General features: G+C 35.9%; 1 protein-coding gene across 1 annotated transcript; it reads right to left on the bottom strand.

Moving 5' to 3' along the window:
* Positions 1 to 10,080: 10,080 nt before the first annotated feature.
* Positions 10,081 to 20,583, bottom strand: LOC110466648 (threonylcarbamoyladenosine tRNA methylthiotransferase-like). The gene is made up of 15 exons (XM_021523288.1): positions 20,492 to 20,583; positions 19,779 to 19,985; positions 18,975 to 19,076; positions 18,567 to 18,730; positions 17,979 to 18,045; positions 17,001 to 17,121; positions 16,543 to 16,646; positions 16,104 to 16,270; positions 15,581 to 15,726; positions 14,475 to 14,535; positions 13,483 to 13,602; positions 12,861 to 12,923; positions 11,376 to 11,459; positions 10,968 to 11,141; positions 10,081 to 10,582 (listed from the first exon to the last, which is right to left on the bottom strand). The coding sequence occupies exons 2-15, from the start codon at positions 19,954 to 19,956 to the stop codon at positions 10,472 to 10,474; spliced, it is 1,662 nt and encodes a 553-aa protein (XP_021378963.1). The 5' UTR covers positions 19,957 to 19,985; positions 20,492 to 20,583; the 3' UTR covers positions 10,081 to 10,471.
* Between the last annotated feature and the right edge of the window lie 48 nt (positions 20,584 to 20,631).

Below are 20,631 nucleotides of genomic sequence, written 5' to 3'. Positions count from 1 at the left end.
TAAGTCAGTTACTTATGAATGTGATATTTTATTTAAAATATAATGGTATGTGATATAATTTTGCAAACTGTGATATGTTTAGTGTACATTGTATATCTTATGATTTATCAGCGGCGTTTTATATTACAACTAGGTATACACTGAATTAGAACTGGTAACCATCCAAAGCTGTAGAAGACCATAGACAGGGTTTTCACGTATTTGGGTGCAAAACAATATCCAGTTTTCTTTCTTTTACTATATATTAATATTTAGAATGTTTTTGTTACTAGATTTCAAGTAGGTTATAAGTGTTATAACAGTGTAACAAAACAAGAGGCACAGAAGACCTGTATCGCTCACCTTGATACTTAAGCAATCATAACGATGTATTTTCTCCACTTTTGCCCCTGTCTCTCGGCACTCATGGGAACAACGTCCTTTTTTCTTGCATTTATCCTCTGATCATAAAAGTATGCTTTATAAAAAATTGAGTAAAATTATGTTTAAATTTCCCGAGTATGTTTTAAAAGACCAAGGCTCCATTCATCACCTTTTGTGCACTTATTTCCAGCCCCAGGGGGTGTAACACTCTTCCTTTATATAACAATTGATTCTAAGGGCACTTTATATCAGGAGAAAATATGTATATTTACGTGTAAACTGTTAGAAATGACCATGGAACTCAGTAACAATATAGGGACTAAGTCCCAAGCCGTGGGGCCGGACCTCAGGGTTTTCACTAGTAGTATAATTGTGTTCATATAGTTTCAGTGTTGGTATCTCAACCATTATCTAGTTAGTATCAATAGACAAACTCCCTGAGGCAGTACAAATCCTGGAAGGACGATTGTGGTCATCTAGCAATAAAAATACGGCTATAGGATTAGGATCTTTATCATTTCCATGTCATCACCTAAGGGAGTACGTCACTAGGGGTGAGGTTGAACTAGGGTGACAGACCTGGTAGCATGGATGTATTCATTTGTTCATGCCCATGTGTGTATGGGTTTAAAGTTTTACAGGAAAATTTGACTGGTGACTGACGGTTTAAGCTAAGTTGGCCCTTCGTTAATTCCTAAGGATAGACGGTCGCGATTAAGACTCAAGATATCATTACACATATCACGTGTGTTTTCTTTCGCAAATTACGATTCTTGGAAATATAGTTAGAAAAGCAACTGCGAGAACACGTTATCAGTGATAAGTGATTTACACAGCCAGTCTTGTCCAGTAAGAATATTATTCCGCTTGACTATTTAAAAATGTCAGTCATTTTTCTATTTACCCAAACATTGCTGTCGTGACGTTTTTCTTTTATCATTTTTCAAGACACAAATGGTCTTTTGCTTTTGATACTTCGAATATTATTGAAACTGTGATATTTTTGTTGCTTATAAAGATACTGTGTACATGTGTCATATTGTATTTTTTTTTAGCTTTTTCATACATATTTGAAATGTCGTGATATTTGCCAAAATGAGTATCGTTTTGTCGATTTTAGTACTTCTTGTGATTTCTGTGGCATATATACAAATACTCAAAAAAGGTTTCCTGTTGTTATTCCTCTTAGCGACAGATGGCTGCTTCCCAACATGTACATCTACCGAATGACACAACTGGATAGACTTTGGTATTGATTCGATTAGACACGTTGTTAAAAGAATTGCGAGTTGTGTTAATTTCGTTCGAGTAAAATTATGTTGTAGTTTTGACAGCAATTGAAACAAAAATGTATTTAAGATTGAACTCGAGTGACTTTAGTCGAGTCGAAATTACGAATTAGCGCCAGTTACATTAACTGATTGCGGGTTGTGGTGTGAGGTCCCGTTCGGTAGGAATCCAATCAAAGCTTCTTTGGGATCCAGATCAGACGAAAAACGATAATCTCGTTGTCAGCACACATTCGTTTTCCAAACAAGTGGGGACTCAGCATTTGCAATAAAAAGTGTTTTGGTGTAAATTATGATGTCTTTGACGGCACATTGTCTACCAGTCGCTTCCGTCCCTAGCTATTAGGTGCGAAATAAAGCACACTCTGTGTCAATATCCAACACAGTCCAACGTGTTTGCCGATCATTTTCAATTACCATCAAATATGTGTTAAATCGTTCGTGAGAAGTACATCCCTTTGTGTACTCTGTGTTAATCAGTGAAAATGTGACAATGGATTCTGTCCAGTTGACGTAATCTCATCAAAAAGTGAAGAAATTGGCAATACCTCTGAAATAATGACCGCTAATATAAAAACCGGAAGTGAAAGGGCAAGTGCCGCCTGCTTCGTTATTGTCGTGTCTTCATTCTGGTATTAACAATAAATCAAAAATCCTTGTAGACCTGTCGGAAGTGGTTTTGTCTTTGCAAATGGTCATGAAAGCATTGCTATGGTAAGAGGTTTAGAATCAGATCCTATCCGCTTAAAACACAGAGAGCATCATATAATGTTGGGATAAGATTTATATGAAATACATAAATTTATCAGGACGTAGATAATATCTATAAATTTGTTTATACACGTATTAGATGATAAAAAAATCAACAATACAGAAATCAATAAACTTTAGACACATTCAACAGCGTTGACAATAATTTGCTTCCATATGAAAGTTGAATCGATCCATCAGACCAATGCCCATGTTTGTGGAAAGCAATTGATTCTGGATCATTATTCAACCGGAAGTCAAATCGTGCGTTGCCTTGAGTAAATCTCTTTTCGGATAACATCGACCGCCTTCTTTTTTTCCTGTTATTTTATTTTGCATATTTGCTCTGTCCCGGTTTCTACCGTTCCGATCTCTCGTTACGAGGGTGTTTACTAACAACTCTAAGTACGATGGCACTTTAATCAGCTTAGAATGTTAAAATCGTTTAATAGTTAATATGGCAATTATTACAGCAGCTACACGTATTTGCAAAATAGAAATGAATAATATGATTAATAAACAATGTTAGTGGCTTCGGTGCCAGTTATCGTGACGTTCAAGTCACCGTGATGTACCAGTTATCGTGATGTACCGATTATTGTGATGTACAAGTTACCGTGATGTACCGGTTATCGTGATGTACAAGGTACTGTGATGTACATGTTATCTTGATGTACCAGATATCTTAATGTACCAGTTATAGTGATGTACCAGTTATCATGATGTACCAGCTAACGAAATGTACCAGCTATCGTGATAATTCAGTAATCGTGATGTGCCAGTAATCGTGATTATCACGTTGAATTTGCGATTTTGTTTTTAGAGTCGCGACAGGAACAAAAACTTTATACGTAAAGTATTATTTACGGACTTTTAAGGTCACTCATTACTATGAATATAGACCGTATTCCTATCGTCAGCCTCAGCCATATCAGCTCCAGCTCCTCGTGACTATCGGACACTCACACAAAGCAGTGAAGCCGAAGGCATCGATTGGACAAACTATGATACAGACAAAAATGATATCACTGAGGCGATCGATAGAAAGCCACACTTTTGTAAACTTTCACTTTAGAAAAACGTGGGTTTCGTATTTACCGTGGTAAAACATAAGGAATAGAGTGTTGTTTTGAACAGCACGGGGGAATAGCGGAATATCACAATACGATCCATTATCCTTGGAAGTAAAATTGATCTAGCGAAGCGTTAAAAATATTCGAAATCGAAGCATACCAAATTGGAGAGCAGAAAGTTGTAGTTTGCCGGCGATTTAACGTCAAACCAGTTTCATTTACGGGTATTCTGGTGTTTACGGATCTGACGAGGAGTTTACGGGTCCTGAAGGGGGTTTCGAGTATACGGAATCCTTTAAGCTTTGACAATTTGTTTTTCTCCATATGAAATTGAATCGATGTTGCAGACTAATCCCCACTTTTATGGAAAGCAATTGATTCGAAATCATTATTCAAGTGAAATTGTTTGGTGCCTGTAACGTTGAGGTAATCTCTTCTAGAATAACATCGATCGGCCATTATTTTGCATATTTGATCTGTCCAAAGCTTGTCTTACACAAACACGTCATAATACGTCAATCGATGCGCAGCCATATTATCGTTACTTTCGCCAGTTTTTTGACAAGCTAGTCAACTGTGCAGTATAAACACTCTCTCGTTATAGGGTGTGTATGGGCATTTCAAGTCAATGAAATGCATTAAATAATAATTATTATAGCTTTTAAAACAAGGAATCAGATTCCAAATAACATGCCATTTTGATAGCATCTCGATTATCACAGCAGTTAATAAAAATCGTGACGTAAGCGCGATTGCAAAATAGAAACAAATCATATAATTTACGCTCTTTACAAGTTCCGTATATCGTGATGCATCAGGTAACGTGATGTACCAGCTATCGTGATCTACATATACCAGTAATCATGTTTTACACGTTATCATAATGTACCAGGTATCGTGATGAACCGGTTATCTTGATGTGCCATATATCATAATATATCAGTTATCGTCATTGGGATGTACAAGTTATCATGATGTACCGGTTATCACATGATGTACCGGTTATCGTGATGGACCACTTATTGTGATAAACAAGTTATCGTGATGTACCGGTAATCACATGATGTACCGGTTATCGTGATGGACCACTTATTGTGATAAACAAGTTATCATGATGTACCGGTTATCACATGATGTACCGGTTATCGTGATGGACCACTTATTGTGATAAACAAGTTATCGTGATGTACCGGTAATCACATGATGTACCGGTTATCGTGATGGACCACTTATTGTGATAAACAAGTTATCGTGATGTACCGGTTATCGTGATATAGACATTGGTATATTGAAGTTCACTTTGAAAGAATAAAGTTGCTACAGGTACTGCTGAGCAACGTCCACAAAGGGAAATACACTGTATATTGCTTCAAATGATATTCTTCCAATTACCTAGACCATGTTTAATGTGCAATAAAGGTAGGCTTAAACTTATTCTAAGATAGAGTAACCAGGAAACCAAATGCAACAATATCTTTCTGAAGATGCAACATACGACACTGTGGAATGTAATAAAACGAGTGAGTACATCAAACACACGTCCAACTCACATAGAAGTACCCCCTCCTAATATGGGATCCCTATAGACAAATCTCGTGGATCGCATTCAGAAGCGACATGCTAGGCCGCTTCCGCGCGATAAAAGAAAGAACGCTCTTTGACCAAGAATATGACGAAGTTTTAGACAGAACTAAAATGCACAGTTTCAATGACTTGTAACAAATAAATAACAGTATATCAAGAGTAGCATGTCCTTATTACTACCGAATAATCCTGAGGTCAGCCTCGGTTCTGATCCGGCGTTTAATTTCCAATTTCAGCTGGTTGAAACGGTTGAACCGGATACGCAAAAGAAACCATATATTTGTCTCAAAAGAAGACCGGAAATTACCTGTGAGGACCAGCATTAACCATCATGCTGTCCAGCGAGATAGGATGATGATCTCTCTATAACCAAGACACCATTTTAAAGTGATATCTTCTTTGATAGAGCGGAATTAGTTCTCAATGAAAGAATTCCACTTTGTCCGTTATACATAACAATCGGAACCAACGTAATTAAAACAATTGATAAATATGTCAACACATTTCTGTCCTTTACATTACCAACACTAAGAAGAACCGATTAAAAATGGTGGTCGGGTGGCACAGTTGATAGTGCATTTGCCTTTCACCAAGGCGGCCGGGGTTCGATTCTCCAATCGGATGTGAAATGGTATGGGGTGCACCTGCCCGACCACTTGGGTTTTCTCCGGTTCCTCCGGTTCCTCCCACATTAAGACCCCTGTGCACTAAAATCCGGGCCAACCAGAGTGATTATTATAAGTTAAAATAACTTGTTTCATAATTGTTATAAAATAAATAAAGTTAATATTTATAACCGATAAAGAATCGGAGGTAATAATCGATCTATTAAATCGTTGTTCCTATTGGATTCATTCAGAAAAGAAATGTGGTGCTATCTGGTAAAGGACAACATTTTTGAACCATCTGTATAATTTTGTATAACATGTATAAAGACGCAATGAAGTGTTAGTAGGATCACCATTAATGTAAATCAAACATTGACCTCTGCTCTGGATGTTCTGGTGCCATGAGCAATTACAGAAACGCTACTACCATACGGAATATTTGAAATTAGTTGCAGATCTTGATGAAGTGACAAAACTGGTAAACATACCAGGAAAAATGCGGGGGTTAAATGTCCGCTAACAAAGTCAATATCTTTTATGACTACCATTTGTTTAAACACTTATACTTAGCAATAGTACCTCATAGACGACATCAGCTTATTGTAAAAGGTTAAAAGAATGTCATTCCTCGTTAGTGTCAAGGTTGAACCCACTACACCAATGTTCCCGGCCAATTCTGCAGATGCCGCCGACATATTACTGGGATATAGGTCGGGAGGCACACATGTACAGCCATCTGCCTTTATATTGGTCACAAACGCTAAAACGAAACAATCCTTACAAGAACTGGAGATTTTTATAACTTTTGTAATGTATATGAAAGCAAGTGCCTATGGGTGTGACAAGTATAGACAGCCGATTAAACGAACTTAATGGGAAACATGAAAATGGTATGCGGTTCCTCTGTATTAATGCAGACCAGTTCTTTGGGAACACGAAATACAAGTTCGTATAATTGAAAATTCGGGGCAATCGGGAATCAGATAATTGGCGTTTTATTTTTGTCATTTCATTTGATAGACATGTACAATAGCGTAAGCTCATAAGAGCTTTTTTCAACAAAACGTTTGTAAATATAAGGCCTGCAGCACACATAAAGATAACATGGGCAGTATATTATTAAAGGATAGTTTCGTTATAGTTGTGTGAAGCGGTTAATGATATATCTATTCAACTTAATTCCTTAAAGAGTTGTGTTTTGATAGTTGTCATAAATGTCGTTGCAATAGTTTCACCCATCCTACATTTCAGTGTAAGTTTAATACCGCATGCGACGATCTCAACAGCCCGAGGATCATCTGTCCCTAGCACCTGACTTAGACATTTTGACCTATAGATGTAAATGTGTCAAAATGTCTAAGTCTGGTGTTAGAAACCAGATGAAACTCGGCATACCCGTTTAAGAACTAGGCAGGTCTCCAATCAGTGAAGCTTATGACACACCATTTCAAACGACGTTGATTAATTTTGTGTCCGATGTCTTGGACTCAAACCATAAGTTTCAGACACATCAAGCCTCCATGGTTATCAATCACTTTGGTAGCCGTTTCAGACAGCCCCGGATAATAGACAGACGCACGTCTGTCCTGAAATCGTGACGTTACACGCGGACGTCCAATGTAGGACGGTCTACTAACCTCCCCGTATATATGTGTCAGACGCATAATATACATCTAAGCTGAAAATTGTTGATCGAGGCACACCGAGGCTTAGATTTGATAAGTTTGTTAAATGCGTACGACAAGGTTCCGTGATTAAGTTTACCCAATTTAACAAGTACCTCCTAGATCGCACCAAAAACAAGTATACCACCATTTTACTGAATTTTGTCAACAAATAGAAAATGTATAGTAACAACAGGCCCAGGGGGCTTGTATCGCTCACCTGTCTCTTTCGTTATATGAAACTGATATATAGGTAACTTAAGACCAAATTTGGTAACTAGAACACAAGACATTTTAACATCTCATAAACGGTTCTGAAGATATTGTTGTTTGAAATTTTAATTTCAAAGCTTTTAACCCACATTGACCTTAGACTCCCGACTTGCACTTAAAGTTGACCTTTGACCTCATTATTGTAATAAAGAAAACAATTCACACAGCTGGTCTACATAACATACCCAAGTATCATGACTCTAGTCCAAATGGTTCTTAGATGTTGTTGTTTGAAGTTTTTAATATATATTTGACCCCTGTGACCTTGAAAATAGGTCAATGTCATTTTTGAGGAAACTTTATAGCACTTCATCCCAGGTACCTACTGGCCAAATATCATGACCCTGGGCTTTATGGAACTTGAGAAGAAGATTGTTAAAGCTTTTACATATGTAACCAATGTTGACATTTGACCCCTGACTAGCTCTTTAAGTTGACCTCATTACTGTTATTTAGATAAATATCCCCACTGCTGGTTTTCATAACATACCCAAGTATCATGACTCTAGTCATAATGGTTCTGAGGATATTATTGTTTGAAGTTTTTAACATATTTTACCCCTGTGACCTTGAAAGGAGGTCAAAGACATTTTCATGAGGATATTTTATAGCACTTTATCCCAGGTATCAACTGGCCAAATATGATGACCCTGGGCCTTATGGAACTTGAGAAGAAGATTGTTAAAGCTTTTAATCCACATTTAAAATTTGACCCCTTACCAGCACTTAAAGTTGATCTTTGACCTCATTACTGAAATTGAGAAAAAATATTTGCACTGCTGGTCTACATAACATACCTAAGTATCATGACTCAAGTACAAATGGTTCCTAGGATATTGTTGTTTGAAATTTTTAACATATTTGACCCCAATGACCTTGAAAGTAGGTCAAGGTCATTTTAATGAGGAAACTTTATAGCACTTCATCCCAGGTACCTACTGGCCAAATATAATGACCCTAGGTTCTCCAGTTCTGTAGAAGAAGTCGTTCAAAAGAAAAAGTTGATGGACTGGCGACGGACGGGCCAGGTGAGCTAAAAACTTGATGACCAGGGTGTTGAGAAGTTTAGCAAAAAAGGATAAGTAGTTGTGGTTTCTTAGTTTGTTATAACGGCAAGACATTCAACTCATTGAAATCTGTAGCAAACTCTTGACGAGAAAATGACAAAAATTAAACGTGTGCAACCTGCTTTTTGTCAATTAGTGAACTCTTTATTAGATCCATGGCAGGCCAAACACTTCAACCTCCTAAAACGAAACATTAGTGTCTAATTTCAACACCTGAAACTGGCATATAATAAAGAATAAAAACAATCAAATACTGGGCACACTAGAATGCCACTGAAGAGCTCGTTTTAGTTTGCTACAAATAACACTCGCGTCGGTTGACATATACAAGACTACAGCTATACCAGAGACGTACAAGAGTATATGTAATATATATACATCTCTGGTTATACTTACACACTTTAAAATGAGTAAATGTTCCTTTACTATATAATAGATAAACAGCAACGTGCTTTAATTAACATTACATCATTTTCTTGTTAGATTCTATGTTTACATTTTCTTTCAATGACATTTTTGTGACTTCGATTTTCGTCCAATTTCGATAGAATTTGGTACACAGCTAAGGAATTGTCTAGCACTTGTTTTGGTCATGTCCGACTTCCGATGTCATCTAGCCATTGACCAGTGAAAAGTGCAAGCATTTTTTTTTTTTTTTTTTTTAAATTTTTAAATTTCTGTTGTTTCTGTAGGTTGTGTTTTTATTGTATCTAGTTACTATTTCTATATTCATGTAATCCTTGATATCATTGGAATGAATGTCCCATTTAATTGTCATATTTTTGTTATTTTCCGCGACCGTGTAATGTTGACGCCGAGATAATCCAGCATCACAGAAGTCAATGAGATAATGCTGTATCTACCTACCTATCTACCTACCTACGTGGATCTACCGATTTGAAAGAATATTGTCAAGAACAGTAAATGGCAAAGGTCAGAGGCAGAGTCTGCTAAGAATTAATTTGCTGGTAGGTTTTCAACCAAAAGGGACTCTGCTGTGATATCAAGTTTGAACAACAGTCTGTTGTGTACGATTCACTACACTTTAGAATCGTAAAGTGATTTCAATCCAGGGACTGACCAGGAGTAAAATATACATGTAACTTCGATAAAGCCTTTGCAAATTGAAACAGAATGAAGATCAGTGTGAGGAATATAATTGTGTGGTACTGGAGTTATATGGAACCCTAAAATACAACCTCATCCAAGGTATTCTCATATTTGGATAAAGTTTTATCAAATTCTGTTCAGAAATTAAGTTGAAACAGGGATGAAAGGGAAATATAGGTTAACACTACATACATATATATTCACCATAAAATGGGAAGGGCATAATGAAAACTAAAAGCCAACCAACTTGAATGATGCAAGTGGTGTCACTTGACAAAATAGAATAGTTAATACTGGTACTTCTTGACAAAGTCAATTTATTCTTGAGCTTTACAACATAGAAGCTATAGCGTAGGATGCTTTTGTCAACAATGGTCTGTTAAGTATGTGACTTGCTTTTTAACTCTCGAAACGACATCACCGTAGCTTTCCTTTTGCATAGGTCATAAATTTGTACTTCATTCTTTAATGTTTGTGAGTTTATGAAACATTTTTCCTGTAGACACTAGCTGAGCTGCTTAAAGACCTGAACAGATACCCACATGAATATCACAAATCCTCCAAGTCTTTTCCCGACTCGCGTTGTCAAGTTCACCACATAACCTTTTATCGAGGGGAAACACAGCAGAGAGAACTGATCACTTCCTACAGAACACTGAATTAGTTGGTATTCTAAATAGAATATTTTGGTCATGTAGCACCGAGGATTATATTCTGTAGTCTCCACACAATGGCCAACAGTAAACAGGCCAAGGACAGGAACTTCAATGTCTGTTTCACAAAGTCAGAACCTTCATTAACCTGCAAGAGAAATAGTTCCTGTTAATTTCATAATTCAACTCTGGGCTATTCCAGTAACAAATCTGCCCGCCTCTGCACCTCAGGATTAAAAAAGACATCACTTCTATCCATCATTGGGGTTTCTGCCTATTCTATGCAGAGTAATTGAGTTCTATGGGTGAATAAAATCTCAGGCTTGAGCTGTTAACATGTACACTAAACGTCATTTGTTCATAGTCTGATTATAAATTTAGAACATTTAATACATTAACGTTACACAGGTATCAAAGTTTATAAAGCGAGCGTGACCATAGAAAGTATCTTGAAGGAGTTAGACTTTCTTGACAAACTTTATGAAAAAATTATAATAAATCTAAAACCATAGTGACACATGCCATGTCCCTACCTGCACTGTATTACTGACGCCAGAAACCTGTCCCTTCTTCAGTGGGGGAGGAACAGATGGCTGAGTTATCTTCTCTTTAGATACCAGTCTTCCTTTCAGAAAGTGTTTCCCTGTATCTACGATTTCCACACGAACCAATTTGCCCATAAAATCCTCATCCTGGGGAACTAACACCTAACAAAAAAACAAATTGAGAAATTAAACTCTGAACAAAATGAAACTTGTTTTTACAATAAAGCGATTTCTAAGTATTATTGAAATTACTCAAAATGCAAGGTAGCATCTTCATATTTCTCAATGTGTCATTCCTGTTCTGTTCATGCAATATATACCTGTATAAGCTTTTTTTTCAAACTAATAAGAAAATGTTAATGAAGTTAATTGATAGAACTATTGTCTTATAATTACCTGATCGTAAAATTTATTGTGACCAACATAATACTGTTTGTCGTGTGAGATTTCTGTCACCAGCACATCCTGGATTTCTCCCATCTGTAAATAACGTAAGAAGCAATGCAATTCAAGAACAATCATTACTCTACAGGGCATATTAAATATAAAATACTTATAGTCTTGCAGATATGATTCTAAGATGAAAGCATTTCGTTTAAATGTATGAAAAAGATACTTTAAAAAAAAAGAAATAAGAATAGTTAAGGATGCTACAGAGGACATTTGCTTAAGACATGATATTACAAATTTGGCATACATATTGTTTTTTTTTTAAAAGTACAAAATTCATATATATACTAAGTTAAAGTACAAAATTCATATATATAATAAGTAAAAGTACAAAATTCATATATATACTTAGTAAAAGTACAAAATTCATATATATACTAAGTAAAAGTACAAAATTCATATATATACTTAGTAAAATTACAAAATTCATATATATACTAAGTAAATTTCCACTTTCAAACTCAGTTCATTTTTGTCACTTTATCAGGCATACAGAACCAGTAACAAAGTATGTGAACATTTCCTTCTGCCAATCATTCACTCTTAAAAAGTGGATATATCATTCAGCAGGAGATTTCTCTATCTTGCTCAAACATGGAGGTGACTGATGCCAACATTACAGAAACCAGCCATGTATGTTAATCTAAGTTTGTGATGGGTTTTTTTTTTTTTTATTAAAAAGGCTTATGCAAAAAAGAAGTCACCTATCATATCTTCCTCAATATTCAGGGGTTACGTTCACTTTCACTCTCTACACCCATGGAATATGTCATAGCAAAATTGAAGGCACGTGGCTATGTATTTGATTGGTGTCAGGTATAAAAACCTGACCAATCACTTGACTGATACTTGTCCTTTGAAGATTACAAAAGAGCGACGCCGACTTCAAAGCTTGTCAATTTTTACCATTACGCAACCGTGATATTCTTTTAATGTACATCAAAGGACCAAACTGGTTTTCTCATCTCATCCACAAAGTGCTGCACACTGAGCCTTCGATTTTGCTATGACATATTCCAGGGGGGGTGTAGAGAGCGAAAGTGAGCGTTACCCCTGGATATTAAGGATGCTATCATATAGGCTATTGAGGCATTGAGGTAGAGAAATAAGAAGTCTAGGGAAGAATTTTCTTTCAAAACACATAATGAAAACAGAACAGCAAAATCTGAACTATTACATTTTCCCTATGCACGGGGTGGTGGATATAATCATGGTTTGATTCCCTGATTGGGCGTGAATTGGTATGGGGTCACCTGGCTCACCACATTGGTTTTCTCTGGGTACTCCAGTTTCCTCCCACATTAAGACCCCTGCGCACTTACATTCAGGTCAACAAGTTGAAATAACTTGTTTCATAACTGTTCTAAATTAAATAAAGTTTAAAGGTTTTTAAATATTGAAGTTTTGTTAAAGTTGCACTAAAATATATACCTTATGGTCATATGTCCTATACGAGTGAAACAACTCTGACACTGCCTTTGTCCTCTTCTTTACCTGGAACCAAAAAATACACTTTATACTGACTATTTTTTGTGTAACAATCTCTATATATTACACTACCTATTGTAATAGACACTACACATTGCACTAAACTGTATTTACAGTATTTTGAAAACATGTATGAAAGTTTCATGACAATCTGATAAGATATAAAGTCTGGAGAGTGATGAGGCCAAAATTCTCTTTACAGTTATGGGAACACTTTTTACAGTTTGACTACAGACAGTGGAAATACAAGCGTGTACCACGGTTGGGGTTTGTGAATATGCAACTGAATTTCATGACAATCAGATATGAAATAAAGTCTGTTTCATTGTGATGCCAAAATTCTATTTAAAGTTACCATGTTTTATTTTGACTGTAGAAATTGGTGACCACATCCATGAACTTTCAAGATGATCTCATAGGAAATAAAGTTGGTAGAGTTATGATGCCGACAAAGACAGGCCTGTTAGAACATAAGGGCAGATCCCTATATATATACCCTCCAATAACCTAACGAGAAAGGCAACTTTGAAGAAGTCCCAAGAGAGCTCTAAGTAGACCACTGTACCTGTGGAGGAGGGATTCTTGGCATCTTAGCTGCTGGTGTCCCAGGTCGTGGGAAGAACTGGTTAATAAATAGACTTGGAAATTTGTAGTCTTCCACTAGCTTCATGGTTTCTTTAAAATCCTAAAACGAATTACAATTATATTTGTTATTGCGAACTTAAATATCTTTTGACTCAAGGCTATTTATTTTTACGAGTGTTACCTTGTGTACATTTAACATCTTGTTCATGTCAAAGATTGTTCAGTGTACACTGACAATCAAATTTTAAAGCTTCATTGTAAATTCATTATGAAATATTGTAGACTGATTTATGAGTCTTCCACCAGTACTAAAAGACGGGACTATAGGTCTTCACTCCATCTGTCAGTCTGGCTGTTAGTCCTGTTAATCAGACTGCTAGTATGTCACTTTGGAGAATATCTCACATCCTCTTTCACAATTACCTAATTTTGTATGCAAATACCTCTTGTAATGATAAAGTGTTACATTTTAAATTGGGTATCGTGCCCCATAATATACAGAGTAATTGCCTTTTGTTCATGTTGTCTGGGCATATCTTATATACTGTGAAACTTACAATAGACAAATTTTATATGCAAGTACCCCAATAATATGCCACCTTTTATTTCTCAATGAAAATGAGAAAGTAAGACTATGTGAAGTCAAAGTAGTCAACAGTACAGTAAAACCTCCATATAATGCCCCTCATTTATATACAGTAAAACCTCCATATAATGCCCCTCGTTTCATTTGCCACCTTGTTCACTGCCAACATATTTCAATGACCCCCTTTTCATGTTTTTTTTAAGTCCTTTATAAGTTTCCCTCAATTTATTGCCAAACCCATTTATAATGCCACGTTTTCTCTGGACAAATGGTGGCGGTATAACAAGGTTTTACTGTACATAAATGTTCATCAATCTGTTTCACAAATGTCACTATCATATGTCCTGCCAGGTCCATTTAAAGTGAGTAACACTTCTCTGACTCACTTCTTCTGTCTCTGTCGGGAATCCGCAGATCAGATCAGTTGCTATGGTAACACCAGGAACTCTGAAACATCAAACAAAGTATCATTGATATTGCACGTAAAACCTGGCAAAAATCTAGTTAGAGTTTAATTTTGTTTACTTTGAGAAAAGTTTGAATTGTACATTATATTAAGGTCAAGGTCTGTTAATGTTTGTTTCTTCTTCAGATGCAATAAGGTACATCTGGTTTGTCTTCCTCATTCATGACTGGTAACTACATTTATTACTAAATCTAGGAATCTAATTGGTTAAAAACTGCAGTGTACCAAACCGCATTCGTAAATCTCAGGGGGTATATGAAAATCTCAGGGGGTATACGGTCATGTCACGTGATTCTCAGCAGTAATACGGTGGAATCATGTGATTTTACAAGGGGTATACGAGTCACGTGTCTTTGTATCTTGCAGCCGGGCAACAGGAGACAACTCACATTTGTCGTCTGCTTCGCTGTTTACAAAATGTTTTAAATAGATTGGAAAAGCCACCTAATAAAATAGATTGACAGTTCCATTACTTATTCTTTTCCTTCATTCATTCTTGTAACCCGAACAGTCATTTGTCTATTATCGTGAAATACCTAAACAAGTGCGTAAAGGGTGATTAAATGAGACTGCCTATACAGTGGCAAATCTCTCCAAACACTCTCAAACTTGAAACATTTGATTTCATACAGATGATCAGACAGGTCCATTACAACTATCCTTAAACAACTGTTTAAGATTGTGTTTAGCAGTCTTGCATGAATTGACTGATGCTAGGTAACAAAACTGTGAACCGTACCAGAACACACATGACTGGACAGCTCTAGGATACACAATACTTATACAATTATGTTAACACCTTGTTTGAAGAAATCCGTCATAAATTGTTCCTTATACTATTGGTATTTCCCTACCAGCAAACTGAGGCTCCTCCAAATTCTGGCAAAGATCTATACCTTATACTGTCCCTATTGGTTAATATATAACTTTGGTGTCCCTATTGGTTAATATATAACTTTGGTGTAACCTCTCTGTCTGATAACATTAAAAGATCCATTTGTACTGAGAAAAAACTGTTTTACATACTTGGCTTTGAGAAAATCTGCCACCTGTCTGAAGTCGTCCTGACAATACTCCCGTTTCATATCCATGAGGACACTGTCCGAGGCAGACTGGACTGGCACATGGAGGAAAGCATACACACGTGGGTGACTCAACACCTTGGCAATCTCCTGAAACATCAACAATGTATGTTACTCAAATATTTACAAACCGTCCAGGGATATGCATATATCAGGTGTTCAGAAGCTGGTAAATTGGTTATCTCTATAGAATCAATATTAAACAGAAATTCCCCACATACTTTGTAATTTCTCTGACCAAAGATCCTTATCAAAATGTTTCTTTTGATTAATATTTGATGAAGAAACCTTGTGTAATAATTTTTGACCTGGCTTCATATATTTGAGTGAATTGAAATATTTAGGAGTTGAATTTCTTCTTCATTCTGAGAGTGTTAATTAAGGCATGTTGTTCTCCTCAAGAATATTTGTGATGTCTTCAATCATTCACCAACTATCATTTATTTTGCTGCAAATTTCGGACATACCTCGAGATGCTCCAATATGTATGGTGGGTTAGTCATTCCCAGCCTCATTCTGGCACCTTCAGGTATGACCTCTACTAGTTGCCATAGTAACTCTGGCAAGGTAACACCAATGTCGCGTCCATATGCCCCAAGGTCTTCTGATGTCAGCCATATTTCTACCACACCCTCTGTCAAGTTTGAAAGTGTAATTTATTGAGAAACTTTTAGATGGAACTTGATGATTGACATATTGGTAAATAATGAATTATTTTTTATAAGGCATGGTATCAGTACAGTTAAACTGGTGTGTAGTTTTCAAAATGACTTAAAAAGCACCAGACAGTATATAATCTTATCACACTAAAATCAAAATGTCTGCAGGCAAACAATAAAATAATTCCAGACCAGGACTCAAAATTCTGCTTGGAACTGAATTTTGAATCAATAATCTTGTATTTACCTTCAAATGATTGTTTTGCCCTGGCTACAATCTCCTGTGGTCTGTAACTCCCCAGTTCTCCTCGGGCGTGCTTCGTCTTACAGTATGTACACTGGTTAAGGCATCTGTGATAAATATACACTTATTATATAAATATACACTTATTATATAAATATACACATATTATATAAATATACACATATTATTTACTACAAAGTTGTATACGTGAATGTAATTTTGTACCACTGATGCTCAGAATGTTTAAGATGGGATAAACCTGACAACTCCACAGGAGCCAGGAGCATTTATAATGATAAATAGCTCAATGGTTACATTAGAAATCACAAGACACCAGTGGATCACTACATAAATGCTTTTTTTATTTGCATACTTGATTCTTAAACTTTGCTTTAATAACGTACCAACAGGATGAAGTTTTTAACTGATACAGAGCACCAGCCACAAACAAACAATCTCACCCTGTATTAATGGCAATGATCTCAATCAGAGGGTTCTTCCTGATCTTTGGTAGACTGAGTGGTGCGCCCCCTGTTTTCTTCCCTGCCTCCTTCTTCTGTCCATACAGTCTGACAGAGTTACCTGTAATACACACATTTCAGATCACTTTATTTTGTGAATACCTTTTAATATTCTCATTTATTATTCCACAATTTTATGCTACAGATAAAGATGTCTAGAAAGGTACTGTACACGCTAATTGGATGCCTGTTAATTAAGTGGCTGGCCTGTGATTATAGACCTCTCAGTGACCAAGGTCAGTGTGAATCCATGTAGCTATTGTTTATTCACTGAGAATGACCAAACTTTATTTCTTTTTGTGAGACTGATTTATATGTTTGAGAAATGTGTCTCACGCCGCGAGTAATTTTCATGAGTCTCACCCTCAAATTGTTAGATATGGCATGTATGGGTACATCCACAGTGTTTTGTTGAAATCCTCTATAAACACTAGTCATACCTAATTGTTTTTATTTCACATATATAATTCAATAAAAAGTATTTGACAATTGAATTATAAATACAGGCAATATCTGTGCAGCTTATTTAACAGGTTTACCAAACATGTTAAAACTAATCGAAATGTTTCACAGGAGTTTGAAATATTGCAAAACTACTCATATGAACTCATGTCAAAAGAGAAACATATCTGTAACTTTTTTATCAATTTGACCAAAAAAAGCGAGCAAAATATATTAATTATGTTATGAAATCAGTCTCATAGAACTTGACATTTTTGCCTTATCTTGTGTTGACAAACTCAAGTGTTCATTTTCAGATTGGTTCACTGTTCAAAACTTGAACATTCACTTTAAATAATGTGTCAGCCAAATCTGATTTCCCATTCCACAAAAACAAACTTGTTGCCCATCTAGACTTTATGTCATCATTCACATTAAGTTTAGGTATAATATATCCAGAAAGCTAGGTATCCTTACCTTTTAGTGTTTCTTCTACAACCTCTGTTACTCTATCTATTTGTTGAACACCTATCACGCTTAATCCCTGTAAAAGGAAAGAAATAGCAAACTTTGAATACAAGAACACTTGTACACAGCGGTTTCTTCAAAAGTGTCCTTTCTATATCTCACTACACATATATCTTCTAACTGTATATATACAAATACAAGGAACAAAATTGGTGTTATTTGTTATGAAGTTCTGGTCAGGAAAATAAACATTATTAACTGCAAGATATAGTTTTTGGCCTTGTCTAAGGAAAATGATTACCAGCCTAGGCTGGTAAACTCGCCTAAGCTCTTATATAGTTTAACTATTCTGGGAAATCTTCATCACAGTTTAATTCTTCTGGGAAATTTTCACTGCAGTTTACATATTCTCACCATAGGGGTGCAGATAGCATAGGGAGCATAACTCCTGGAATTTCATGGATTGCCCTATGTTAGCCAAAGGAAATTACTGTCTGTAAAAAGTCTGCTTAAATACAGATACGTATGACCTACAAGAAGGCTGGCCTAGACAATCACTTCCTTTAAGAGGACTAGTCTAGAGAAAACAACAATGACCTTCAAGAAAGCTGCTCTAGGTTGTCCCTGGGGTACACATCCCGCCACCACCATCTTTTTGTCAAGTTCGCGGGCCTTGGTTATCTCATTCCTGAAGTGATCCTCAGCTGGGTTCTTCACTGTACAGCTGTTGAGCAGCCAGAGATCTGCAGACTCCTTGTTATCTGGTGGTACACAACACAAGTAATACTGACAGAGTTATCCGATGTAGCACATAGTCATAACATAAAATCACTGAAAACTGTCTTGATCATGTTTTGTTAGACATTTACATGTAAACATTTCTAATTTTTCAGGAATCAGTATTGTTCAAAATGGTTAACAATACAGAATTAATTATTTTTTCAAAATCTTGATTTTCAGCATTTGTTGTTTACATGACTGTGTATCACTCAAATAAAACCTTACCAACTATTTGGTAGCCGTAGGAAGCCAGCTGGCCGGCCATGTATTCACTGTCTGAGTTATTGTGGGAACATCCCCAGGTTTTCACATATATTTTCTGTGTACCTATCAAAATGTAACAACATACACTGGGTATCAGACAAATTTGTTCATGTTGAATTTATTGAATACTTTGAAACAATCATAGGCATAATGATCTTCATGATCTTAAATCCCAGAACGGATTAGAATGGTACTTCTGTAATTTGTGTTTTATAAAAAACACTAAATGAATCAGTAGTTCTGTAGTGACAAGGCTGACACTGTCCCTTTAATGAATTACAGTACCAGTAAACCAAACTGGAGGAAATCACAAAACAATTGAAAACAATAGATTAACATTGTCTGTGTCAAGTGTTTTCATTTGTTATCTAAACTATACAAATTAATGAAAGAGTTTCCACCAATAGGGTATGATAGTGGCCATCTTGAATTTCTTACTGCTTATTGACACAAACAATTACAACATTAACACTATTTACTAATTTTCATGGTGGATTTGAATGCTAGAATGTCCCAACAAGATAATAAAATAGCCATTCTTGAATTTCAAATCATTTAAATCAACATTTGATCCATGTGACCTTTGCTAGTCTTTAATATCTATACACAAATATTTGTTCTGTGTTTCTTTGACTAAAACAGTTCAACATGAGATTATTCACAGAGTGCTACAATGACTAAAGGGATTTCTGTCTAGGCAGTTTGATTTGTTACATGTGACTAGATGCTACACAAATGACATATAGATATTTTTTTTTATTTAACCTGGAATGTGGCTATCTCCTTGAACTTGTTCTCTGACTTGGGAGCCAAGTTTCTTAGCCCTGGCTGTGACCAGTTTGCGAGGTTTGTGTCTGATGTCCTCTGATGATGTTTCTTTGGAGATCATATCCTCTATGTCTGCCACATCATCATCTTTTTCACATCCTGATGAAGCTGGCATTGTGTATTACTTAAAATAGTCTTGTATATCTACAAAAAAGAAGATTAATTACTGTAGAAGTTTTATGACTGTGTTTTTATGGTTGACCTACATTGTATAAGCAGCACAGTTTTGTTATGTGTGTGGCTGTGTTTGTTCTCTCTGTATTTCAACTTTGTTAAAGTTAGTATAGTTTGGTGTTTTGTCTACCTCATAGATCATAAAAGTTGAAATGACCAGTGGATCAAAATTGTCTATGATGCATTTCCTTAGGGATATACTAAAAAAACATTATTTCCATTTGGTTCAGAATGGTCATTTCATTGCATGAACAGTAACTGGAATGAGACCTGTTCAAGCATACAAAGTTACCAGGTTACAGCCAAAGTGGCAGGTGCTTGCATGTTTCAAACAGATGTCTAATGCTTAAAATATGACAGGCATAAAAACAAATCATACTGAAGCAATGTCACTGCACGTGCTCAATTATTACACGATTCTATATTCATTTTTCCTGACAATACAACTTTCGGTGATCTATGGTATTTATACTCACAAGTAAATATGTATTGTACGTCAATTTTGGTATCTAAACATGCTTTCACAATAAAGCACACAACTTCATCAACTTGTTGTAATACCGGAAGTTCAACGTGACTTTTTATGAAGAGTTCTTATAAAGGGAAGTTACTCTAA

This window comes from Mizuhopecten yessoensis, unplaced genomic scaffold (genome assembly GCF_002113885.1).
Source record: "Mizuhopecten yessoensis strain PY_sf001 unplaced genomic scaffold, ASM211388v2 scaffold11139, whole genome shotgun sequence".
NCBI classification, from domain to species: Eukaryota; Metazoa; Mollusca; class Bivalvia; order Pectinida; family Pectinidae; genus Mizuhopecten; species Mizuhopecten yessoensis.
Note: the sequence above shows the minus strand (reverse complement) of the source record. Positions and strands in the feature narration are given on the sequence as shown.

Bases quoted from the DNA above. Each gene is read 5' to 3' on its own strand.
- LOC110466648 (XM_021523288.1), bottom strand. From the start codon at position 19,956: ATGCCAGCTTCATCAGGATGTGAAAAAGATGATGATGTGGCAGACATA. The intron at 18,731-18,974 runs GTAAGGTTTTAT...GTGTACCACCAG, and splicing joins CTACGGCTACCAAATAGTTG to ATAACAAGGAGTCTGCAGAT. The intron at 17,122-17,978 runs GTAAGGATACCT...TGTGTATTACAG, and splicing joins TGTAGAAGAAACACTAAAAG to GTAACTCTGTCAGACTGTAT.